This window comes from Oppia nitens, unplaced genomic scaffold (genome assembly GCF_028296485.1).
Source record: "Oppia nitens isolate AA-2021 unplaced genomic scaffold, nextdenovo-longstitch-racon4-pilon3 scaffold17_pilon_pilon_pilon, whole genome shotgun sequence".
Lineage (NCBI taxonomy): Eukaryota > Metazoa > Arthropoda > Arachnida > Sarcoptiformes > Oppiidae > Oppia > Oppia nitens.
This window is the reverse complement of record NW_026533196.1, coordinates 2,079,908-2,092,993: the sequence shown is the minus strand read 5'-3', so window position 1 is coordinate 2,092,993 and position 13,086 is coordinate 2,079,908. Positions and strand designations below refer to the sequence as shown.

The 13,086-nt window shown below is 28.0% G+C and overlaps 1 protein-coding gene across 4 annotated transcripts in view; it reads right to left on the bottom strand.

Moving 5' to 3' along the window:
• LOC128965570 (homeobox protein cut-like) overlaps positions 1 to 13,086 on the bottom strand; it is a 162,417-nt gene that overhangs the window by 18,654 nt on the left and 130,677 nt on the right. For all 4 annotated transcript variants that reach the window (XM_054312274.1, XM_054312275.1, XM_054312278.1 and 1 more), the window contains one exon: positions 1,588 to 1,814. In XM_054312274.1, coding sequence (XP_054168249.1) covers positions 1,588 to 1,814 — 227 coding nt within the window. The remainder of the gene's footprint in view (positions 1 to 1,587; positions 1,815 to 13,086) is intronic.

The window sequence follows — 13,086 nt, the reverse complement described above, 5'->3', positions numbered from 1 at the left end:
AACATGTAATCATAGCCACAACCCCTCACATCCAACACACACACATCACATAGACATCAAACACTACTGAATATAGCCTACAAATGAGAAAAAGAAAGAGAGAGAGAGAGAGAGAGAGAGAGAGCACAGGGATGACGAGGCAAAGACAAGTAATGTCATCAATTTTATGCTCCAATTTTATAATATGTCCCTGATACAACTGTTTAAAAAACCAATGGTGCTCTCTATATCTTATACTATGACATAAGGATAAATTTTTATATAACTTTGTAATTTTGTAAAAAATAGTAAAACACAGACAATTAAATTATTTCTAATATACCATCAAATAGAGTAGTAGTCAATAACGGGATGATAAACCAACCGAATAGACCAACCATTTCATATAAAATGGTATATATTTTACGATTCAACTAAACACTAATGTCACCTCAATAAACGTGATATATATAACAGTTTATTTAATTACATTTTAAAAGTATGTTTCAAAATAATAATAATAATACTAACAAAAATAATAATGGATTAATGTTATTTTATTCTAATAAAAAAATAATTTGCCAACAAATAAATCCCAGCAATATATATATATATATATTACAAAATCACATATAAAAAATCAAGTCCTACATTAAATCATATACTTTAATGTGAAACAAAACTATAAACACAATACGATAATTAAATCACACACTCACACAATATACATGTGAATAGATTTATAAATGTATTGCAAAATATCTCAATAATTATTTTTAATATTATAATTAATATATATTATAATTTAAAAAAAATATAAAACAAATAACTTATATTATTATAGATGAACAAAATACGTGTGGGTATTATTCATCATGTATTCAAATGCGACCTTATTTTTCTCTGTAGATAATTGTTTGGGAAAATCGGTATTCAATGACAGTTCAGTTAAAGGGATGCATTCAATCATAAACCGTATTGCAAATTGCATTTCGCGTATATATGAATTGAAGCAAATGTATAATTAAATCATAATTACATTAGCCATCAGTGTCTTTGTCTCTCTCTCTCTCTCTTCTCTCTCTCTCTCTCTCTCTCTCAATGTCTTATGGGACATATATATATATATATATATATATATATATATATATATATATATATGAGACAAATGTCGACAATAATATATGTATAATATTACAAGTAGTTATGTCAGGAAATAGGGTGGCCATCAAACAAAATTTATTATCAATTAAAGTAAATTATTAAAAATCAATTTAGTAATTAATATCGCAGTAAGTAATATAGCAGTAAAAAATTTAAATTTACAAACTTAAATTAATATATAAAATTGACAAATTTGCTACAATAAATAATAAAAATTATTGACTTAAAAATTATAACTATATACTTAATATAATAAAAAATAGATTGATTAAACTTTTAAATTTTGTCTAATTTCAAGGACAAAATGGTAACTCTCTTTTTTAGTATAAGTATGAATATTGGTAATAATATATGACATAAAAATTGCATTGCATTTTAGTTATTTAATTATATGTTTGATAATATATTGAAACAATAAAACAAAAGAGATGTCCGATTGCTTACCTCTTTGTTGTTTTCCTTCTCTGTTTCGGCCATTTTATCATTGATTATAATATCATTTCTTTCTTCTAATAATTGTCTCCTATTTATCTCCTGTTTCTTTGCTTGCAATACCTGTCCGATCACTGACTCTGAGTTTGTCGTCAATTCGTCACTAGAATTGTCTTGTCTTTGGTCTTCAATGAAGTCTTGTGTTTCCCGTTTGCTTGAGTTTGTGATTGTCGTCAGTTCTGTGCAAACAATAGCAGACATTCATCAATAAATGAAATGTTTATTATTAGACAATTTGTGCTAAATTTTTCATATATTTCATTATTAGCATTATTATTGTTGTTTTGTGTTATTACATGAAAACAGTTTGCCATAAATTATACTCAAAATAAAGTCATATAATAAAAAAAGATTAGTAGAGAAGGAAATCGGAAAATATGTATTTCTCTCAATGTTTGTCGCGATTTTTAAGTTAAAAAAGATTTAAAAAGACATTTATTTCATATGTTTTTCTTTCTTTCTCTTATATATCGTTATGTAGTGAAAAGCAGGTAATGCTTTTGCCAACAGAATTACATACAGTATAGCTGAGACACACATAAATTATACAAACTATATATACTGTACATTATATACAAGCACTGGTATGCTATATACATAAATATATTTTTTAGCTTATATACCGTGAGAGAGGGAGAGAGAGAGAGAAACTTTTCATTGCTAAATACAACTGCACTTTCTTTATGACTACTATTCTCTCACTAATATATATGAAAAGTTGGTTATAAGTCAAGTGATTTGTATTTGAGAAAAGGCAGTCAAACAGCACATTAAAAAATGAGTTAGTAGTGTGTGAGAGGGGTATATAACACATATTATAACAGAAAGAAAGTTTTTTAAACATTTAATACACATATAATAAGTTACATAAACATAAAAATTTATATAATATATATATACAATTGGGAAGAACAGGGAGCACAACAAACAAGAGAGTTAACCATCAAATCATTGCTTCCATACTAACAGCAATAGTTGTATTTGCATCGAGGGATTTGTACCGGTTGTGCACCTGGAGTACAGTACCACCGCTAGCGAGTAGTAGCGACCAAAAAGTCAGGCCTACCAGTCATAAGCACTGGTATTTATAGTTTGGCAAAAACTAAACCAAACTCTATGAAAATTTTCTATTATATGATTGTTTGGATGTTAACTCATTCCCTACCTAATGGCAGGTATGCCTATAAGTTATTAGATGTGCGATAATGTAATATAAAACTATGGTTTCAGACAGTTGTGTGTGCGCTTCAACATTAACTCAAACAGCAAATATACCTACCAGTGCTCTGATTGTGTGGTTAGCCCTCTGAGAGATAGGAATGATTGTGATGAGGATTGAGCTGAGGGAATGAGTAGTGACTGTTTGGCACACAAAATGATACTTATTATATAACTCACTCTACTTAATAAAGTTAGATAAATAAACCCAAACTATAAGTTATTTAATGGTATATACGGTATATATGCGGTTAATATATTTAAAAACAACTTATAGCTAATAAACTTGTTTTTTCTTTACTCAAAATATTATTTTTTATTATTTTTCTTTCGTTTCAGTGAACAACACATAAAATATGGCAAACAATGATATTAGAGAAAAATTATAAACATTTTGCTTCTGTTTTATATATATATATATATACTGTAAATCATATATCATATACTAGTGCAATACAGAGTCACCTGTACATTGAGCAATACTATTCAACATTATATATATATATAATATGTATATAAATTTCTATACATTGTTTCATCAAATTATTGTTTTGTGGCTCTACTGAAACTTTCATAATATTGTAAATATTTCTTGGAAATACATAGCAGTGCAGTCAATATTGGCAAAGCAATGGCCCATTGCCTGCCAGTGCCCTATCATTACTATATGATATAATATTATTATTATCATCATCAATGGTATAGATCTGATTATAAATAAAATAGTAGTAGATATATGATGGGCATCGCATCGTAAAAATGTATATCTTTTTGATGTCTGTGCGCTAATACAATAGCGATATACAATTTATACGGTATATGTATAGATATATACAGTATATATATACACACATACTGTACATACATCGTAACAAAATAATGTCAATAAATTATAATTTTAGCTTTTTTTCTGTTTCCAACAAATACAGACAAATGGCGATAAAGTTTTTCTATATATAATATATAAAACAATTAGTGATATACAGAATAACAATAAATTGATGGCAAATGTCTATTATCATAGGCATAGAAAACTATGTATGTGTGCAAACATCTCATATCCATTGACTCGAGAGCACCATTGCATTAGCGATAGCTTCTACTATTGCCTGTATTGATGGCTATACGCAAACACATACACACATATCTATCTAAATTTATACACACATCTATAGCCCTTAAATCATGTTGGAAATCAAGTTAGTCAGACCATTATTTTTAATGTGTGGCATTAATAATGGGCACAATTTGTGGTGCATTCCAGTTGATTACTAACTAACTGTGCTCTCACTCTACACATACACTCTCTATTGATTATGAATTAAATGCATTTTCCTATTGCTTTATATTAGAGAAAAATTGTTAACAAAATGCCAAAGTTTTCTCTAAAATTTCTCTCTCTCTCTCTCTCTCTCTTCTTTCTTTCTCTGCCTCTTTCACTCACCATATCTATCAATGTTTGATACCATTACACACCACTAACTCTTTAATTCCCTGCAAAAACATGAAGCCATTGACTGATTTTTAAATTAAAAACCAGTGATAGAAAAGAAAACATTAGAAAGAAAATAATATACAGTTTTTGGGCTTAAAATTGTCACTAATTAGTATGCGTATACATGTATCCCATTATTATTATTATATTGTAAACTAAATTTTATAAGTAAATAACTTTATTTTTAGGAAAAACACTTCAAATACATCTCCCTTTCCTCTCTCTCTCTCTCTCTCTCTCTCTCTCTCTCTCTCTCTCTCTCTCTCTCTCTCTCAAATGTTAACAAGTGTCGTAATAAAGCATCATAACATTTGGTTTTAAAACAATTTTCAGTGGAAATATAGTATTAAAAAAATTATGTAACATTTTATTATAAATATACTGTATTTTGCTTCAAAAACACTAGAGTACTGTATACATAATCAACTCACATAAATATTTTATTAATAAATTAAATAAGCAATGGTGTGGTTTTTACCAAACATTTATATGAAAAATATATTTTTTAAAAATAAATATAACAATATCTATATTCATGTGCCATAAGTCTAACGTCTTTTAATCTAATGATAAAACTGAATATTATTATAAAAATATTTTTTGATTCCTATTTAAAAGAGACATTTTTCAGTAGTAGTTATATTAAAAGCGAATGAAATATTTGTTATTTAGTTTGGGCTTTGATTAAAGTTATTCAATTTGACAGCAGATATAAGTCATTGAATTAAAATTGTCGTTTAGGTATTAGCTGTTTGGCAAAACACATACATCAGTAGTTTATATGTATTAATATAACATTATAAATGGTGTATCAGTGGTTTGAATATATAATTGCGATATCAAAGTAAATGGGAGAAAATGAGAGAGAGAGAGAGAGAGAGAGAGAACCGGGAGTATTAGGAAAGGGCTATTTATAAGTTTCTGGCCTAATATATAGCATTGATGAGCAATACTGGTTTTGAATTTGAAATTATTTCAATCAACCGATGACCCGAATTTTGCAATTAATGTTTCAGTTTATATTTGAATTCCCCTATCAGTGAACTATCGGATGCAATCCCTGAGCTTATAACTCTTGTTTAGATAGATATTAGTTATATAAAAAATATGGCAAAATGTGAAAAGAATTTCAAAATAAGTAATAAATTTTTGGTTATAAAAACCAATTATTATTACTACTACTACTACTATTATCATTATTATTAGTATTATGATTATTATTATATATCTTCAATATATTTATAAATAGCTATATATTATATTTATAAAAAAAAATTTGTTCAGAAATTTATTGTAAAAGACGGATAACTTTTCAACAGTTATAATAACAGTAATGCTTTCAAATGGCATCACTTTAATAGCCTATGATATACAGTATATATAATGCATTGAATTGAATTGATTTTAGGCTTAAAAATTGTTGCCGTATTAGATATGACTGATTGAAATGAGAGGAAGCCTTTAAAAGATATCAACTCACGTCTCTCCCAATACCAACTCAATTGATGGCCTGTAATGTATACTCAATGGCTTTATCATGTGTTGAGATCTACTTTTTCCCCTTTTTTCATAAATGTCTTACAATTTTTTATTGCTTATGGCATCTCTTGAAAGCCAATATAACAACTTATTGATGACAACATTCACATTCTTTTGTCAATTTTGTCAAATAAATAGCTCACTGCTGGCCAACAACTGGCAAATACTGATGTGATGCCAAACATTGAAAGTCACCAAAATTTATGACAAACAACTACTTATCAATGGGAGAGACAAATATTGTTAAAAGAGAGAGAGAGAGAGAGAGAGAGAGAGAGCACCCATAGCCTGATCGCCAGTGCTTATCGCACAGGATATACATGGGTCTCTTATTAATGGCAATAAACCATAAATATATAGATACTATGTTTGTGTGAACACACCATACAAGCCATACCAGGATGAGGATAGGATGCCTTTAATAGTTATTGATCTTTATATATGAGTTTTTGGGGGCCGATATCCGCTTTTTTAAAGACAAATATAACGTTATATAACATTGTATGAGATGAGAATAGCATTATATAAATCATTACCAGAGAGAGAGAGAGAGAGAGAGAGAGAGAGAGAGAGAGAGAGAGAGAGAGAGAGAGAGAGAGAGAGAGAGAGAGAGAGAGAGAGAGAGAGAGAGAGAGAGAGAGAGAGAGAGAGAGAGAGAGATGTGCATTAGATTTTAAACAGACATTACATATAAAGCTAAAAATCCTGTGTTAAGGGGGGATAACATTGTAAATACAATAAATCAATTGTTAAGAGAGAAAGAGATGATATAATATATATATATAAAAAGCGAAACTCAAGAATTGTTAAAATAAATATTGCCGTCGGAGTCGAGCGTTGATCCAATAAATTGAACACATATTATGTTATATATTATTATTATTATTATTACATTATCGGATGAAAAATGCTTTCAATGAATATATTGGTTTAAATGATTTTTCTCCTTATTTTGTTATTTATTTGATTCGTTATTATTATATTTACAGATATTACTACTATTATTGGTGATTAAATTATTAGTCGTTTTTTAACATTCAATTTGTATGACACAACTGTTATGTAAAATGATCGCCAATTTGACGCCAAACTTATAGATAAATTGATGGGAGAATTGTATTTATTGTATATATTATATTAATATTAAGAGTGAGTGTCAGCAGCAAAGAAACGGAAATGTATATCAATATTAGTTGTAAACGTATATTTCAATTATTAGTTTAGTTTATTATTTCATTACATTTATTATTTCCTATTCTGGGGGTCACCAGTATTGCCAGCAGATATAGTATATATAAATACTGTATCTAAAGATAGAGAGTCAATAAAGAGCTGCCTCTCGACTATTAAATAAGTGAAGCCTAAGGGCTACGGAAAGTGATCGACGCTTGAGAATTGATAGATAGATGGCTAATGATGTCACGACACGCCAACAAAAAAAACACTATTTCCACTAAACCATTGGCACCGGGAGAGAGAAAGAGAGAGAGAGAGAGATAACACAGGACATAGCCATTGATATCTTGTCTTTGATTGGCATAATAAGCGTCTATCGAGAAAAAACTTCTCCCAAAACAACAAATTATTATATAATAGAAAAATAATCTTTTATTTAAAAGCGATGAGTCGTTTATTATTAGGAAGTTTTTTTTGAGCCTCAAATTGAATTTAGTTTCCCATATTTTTTTGAAAAAACCTATCAGTCGTTCATTTATTTAATATAAGTGTAGTTTTGTTCTCTTTTTTGTAGACTTCAACAGTCAATCATTAGGTTTTCACATGATCTGTGAGCAGTCAGGGATCGGCTATTAATACATTTGCCAATACACTTGTCTACCACTACTTTGAGAGAGTCTTTTCCTTTTAACGATCGATTGCCACCAAAACGATTGCCTAACAATTTCTTGGACTATAATTTATGTGACAACAGAGTATACAATATATATATACAGTATACTGTGTGTATATACTGTTGATATAATGGTGTGAACTATGCATTTGGATTCACTTTATTGAGCAACAAATCGGATAACAAATTGTTTGGCAAATCTGTGTTTAACTACTACTCCTTTTTCAAAGCTATCAATTCAATGGCTTAAAGCAATCAATTTATAACCATTTAGTGTTCAGCTTTTGGGAAAAAGTCATATACAGTATAATATAATCTGTACGTATGTCTTACCACTTAAGAAATCGACTCAATATTTTTTTCTTTGGCTGTCAATTAAAAAGCAAAAAAAAACTTTAAATGAGACCTCTGTTGTCATCCGGACGGACACGTGTTTTGCATTTTTATTAGTTTGTGTCGATAATATAAATAAGGGACGATAGATATGGGGAGCGAGAAAAAAGAGTCTATCGAGTAGTGATAAAATTGGGTAATAAATGATATGGCTTTTAGCCATTAATCGGTTGCCCCCCATATGCTTATATACCTTATATTCATCCATATTTTAGTAGTATTGTGTCATTTATATGGCAATACCCATAACTTGACTGTCAGGTGCATTACCCTATTTCAATATGGGTTCACTTAGCAGGCATAGTCTGACCTGCAATGGGTATTTCAAATAGCTATACATATCTTCGATCACACATATTATTCATCTGATGGCAATACGGCCTCAATTTAAAAGAGTGATTACTATTAAATTGAATATAATTCAAGTGCTTATTCAGTATATACAGTATAAACTAATGGTGTGCTGTTTGGTATAAGCAATTGGTTAAGTCATACACATGTGGTGATGCCATACCATACTATTACCATACGATGCATTTCTGGTTGCTCTCTATCTTACACTTTACTCCAGTGCCAGACAATATATAAAAGTCGTTTGTGAATATAAAAAGAGATGATATGAATATATAATTTGTTGATTATATTTATATTTTGTCGATTTTATTACTCATTTGCAATTCATTTTAATGACCATTGACTGGAGGAATGGTATGCAAAGTACAAAGAGCTTCATTAGTCTGATCTATCATTCAATCGGATTGTTGTTTTGGCAGTGAAATATATCATATCATTCATAGATTTTATAAATAAATAATAATATTATTATTATTATAATTATTGCATATTTTAATAGTACAAAGCTATGTGTTATTGTTATGCAATAAGGATTTGCTTTTTTTAAAACATTTATTTCTTTGACATTAATAGGCAAACAATATATTAATAAAAATCATAATTATTTATAATCATATTAATATTATATGTAACTAACTGGTAATATTATTTATGATTTTATTTTGCTCTCAATGTTTGCATTTTATAATAAACCATTTTTTAGAGATCATTGTACCAACAATTAAGTGGTTTATTGCCATCATATAATCAGTTATAATAATAATAATAAGTCAGTTGATACAAGTTTTCAAAATGAAATAAATACAATTTATTGTATCATATTTGTGTTGTATTAGGAAAAACACCACATATTACACATAAAACTATATGAAAAGTGATGACTTTTCTCAAAATGAGCCCATAAGCTATAGTCATCAGATATAAAAATATTTTGATGGCATTCATCGCATAGTTAGCCAGTTAGCACTGTTAGCCCTGATCACTTTTTTATTGCCCATATAGCATTTAGTGCTAGTCTCTCTCTCTCTCTCTCTCTCTCTCTCTCTCTCTCTCTCTCTCTCTCTCTCTCTTAACTTAGTTTAGGGCTCACCTGCTGGGCTTAAACTCGTAGCAATAATTCACGCATTATATTACATTAAATATGTTACAAATATTATAACTTATATATACATAATATATTGACTGTTTTAATATTATACAAGAAAAAATATTATTTATTAGTTAGCAAATAGTATACTTTTTTAAAACCGTACGTCCAGTTATTGAAATAACAATATAATAGATTAGTTTAACTATGAATTTGAACTGAACTCTAAAATGCAAATAAAATCATTATAGTAATGGTATAGTAAAATTAAAATAATAATAATAATACTGTAGTAATAGTAATAAATTAATAACAAATAATAATAATAAAAAAAGTTATAAGTTATACATTATTTTCTAAACAAACAATTTAAAAGTCGTAACTATGTATCAAAACTAAATAATAATAAGTAGCAACAAAAACGTTTTTACAACTATTATTTATATAAATAATAATATTTAAATATTTGTACTAAACTTTTTTTTCTTTATCTCACACATAGACTTTATTATATTTTATTTTTATGAAACACTAAAAATTCAAATATATATATATATATAAATCTTTTGGCAAATTTTATTAGTATTGAAATACAGGTGTGCTATGAATAATATAATGATTGGTTATAACTTATAAGTTATAACAACAGCAAAAAAACAGACAAAGTCGAGAAAATAGAGAAAAACAATAATAATAATAAACGGATGACTATATAACTAATCATAATTAATATTTATATCATTTACAATATAAGTGTGTTTCACTGTGTGTATTGTATGTACAGATAATTGGTGTCTTTAATAAATTTTACTGACTGTCCTTGTCTATAATGTCTATACTGTCTATAATTGTCTATAATGTCTATAAAATGTATAAATAACTAAAAAAAATCAGCGATAGTCGACTCATTTCATACATCACTGACTCTCATCTGAGCAATGTTTGCACAAAACTCATTGTTATCTAACGTATCGTATTTTAGCGCTCATATACATACTGGTAGTCACATATAAATAATTGGCATAAATTTATTGTTAGATATTTCTATTGTGACTGTTTTGTCGCAAATGGCAAAATCCATGGCCATGGCTTCGATCACTGGCCATGCATGCCATCGATCCATAACTCATAAACACATATACACTCACACATTGAACAACAGGTGCAATATATACCTGCGCTTATAGATTATTAACGACTCTCTCGTTCACTGGAAATCACTGCAAATGTTACCGATGTTTCACTAATAGACTCCAATAAGAAATAGAGAGAGGGATAGAAAGTAGACGGTGCCTCACTTGACTGGTTATAGCTTATGTCAACTTAATTTTGTACTCTTTTAGTGTTGTCTTTACAATCTATACCAACAATTTTTGCGTAACTGATTGTTTTCATTTTTGGTGAAGTCGTTTGTCTAGTGGGCCAAGGACTAGGAGCTCAACCACCATCACGTGCTCTCCCCCATCACCATCGCCCCTATCCCCCCTATTGCTATCACTGACTTAGTTAACGAGTCAAAATATGATATACCTAAGCGAGAGAGAGAGAGAGAGAGAGAGAGAGAGAGAGAGAGAGAGAGAGAGAGACTATAATTTGTGAAAATACAGTGTTTTCCTATCACTTAATGTCTCTCAAAGAAAAAATCGCTTAAAATGTTTTCCACTGTTTTGCACTCACTTTACAGCTCAAGCAAAACAATTTGTTACTCAAATGAAAAATACTATTTTTTGACAATAATATCCACCAGAAAAATGAATTTTTTGTTTGCATTATTTTTATAAACTTTAAATAACAAACTAAAAACTTATTAAATTCATATTTATGTCTTTCCCACTATCTATAAATGCCATTTATTAATAATATTATTTCTTAAAAAAAACTGGTGAAACAATTCAATGCTTTCATGATTTTATCAATTAGTTTCAACAAACATTAATACATTTGATATTTATTTCAACGTTTTGTTGCACCGGGAGTTAGATAGCGAGGGCATTGAAAAACTAATGTCGAGGTATATATATATATATATGTATGGCTTAAGTGAATTAAATGGTTATATACCGGAGCAGAGAAATCAATAAATTTTCGAACGGAACGGAATGTTGGCGAACAGGACAGCCTAATGTTATGTCAATTTACAAGACAGCCGGTGCTCTATTCAAGGACAGGTATATTATGTTTATTTTAAAGATATTTATTTTCACTGCTTTTCTCTTAAATAGTTTTAAATACTTAATATATATTCAATTTAATTTTTGCTTAAAATAGTTTTTTATATGGTTTTCCCCTATAAATTAAGTCCCAATGTCTTACTGTTTGTTATTATATCACTACTGAGATTGACGACTATTCTCATGCATTATAGTTTTTTGTGCGGACAGGGAGTGTGTATGTATGTAATACTATGTATGTATGTATGAGAGAGAGACACATATATTCACATATATTAAATGTCATACTCTATTAGTGAATGCAAACCAATCATTTGCTATCAAACGTCTTAATCGACAACAAAATCTAATCTCATGAGTGATAAATATGATACCCAAAGACCAGATTCAATGATAGCAACAAATACTGTCAGCAATAATATACAGACATTAATGTGAATTCACGATATATACAGATATATATATATAGTATATAAAATAAACGATAGTATATTACACAACATTATAAAAATATATATTTTTCCCCAACTTATGTGTGTAAATATCGCATAAACTTTATTTATATGACATTTTTATTCAATAGAAAAAATGTAATATACATTAAATATAAAACAATTTTTAAAATTGAATAATAGATTTCATAAAAAAGAAGATATAATTTATAAGTTTATTATTGTTATTACTATTGAAACAAACGTCAAAACTCTTTTACTTTTTAATATGCAATATATAAAAATCATATATATTTTGAAATAATAAATATAAAAAGTGCAATATGTAATTTTTATCTTAGTATGTAAATTATTAAAATTTTATTGTAATACTCTTTTTTTCCTATCAAATAACTTTAGCAAAATAGCATTTGACTTTAAAAAAAAATTGTTTTATTGATGTCACAAATGATGTTAAACAAAAATTCAATAACTTCTGCTTTATATTTATGTATCATAGGAGCAAAAATAGCAAAAAATTTTCATGTAATATAATGTATTAAAAATAAATATTATATTCTTATTCTTTTATATAGAAATTTATTTACAAATAACATTCAAAAAGAAAACTAAAATAAAATAAATGCAACAAATTTATGCAAAATATTTTTATCGATACTTAAAAACATTTGGTTAGATAAGAGATGAACAAATTCTTGATCACAAATAAACTATTTGTTATATATTTATGTGTATTTGAATAGCAAATGTTATGTAATAATAAAATATATGTAAAAATATAAAAAATAAATGCAACAAATGAGGAAAAAAGAGAGAAAAACTCAAGTGAATCGAGTGTTATGTCGATCCGATAGGGGAATGGTATGCAATACCTCACGAAATGTTTGGCGTGA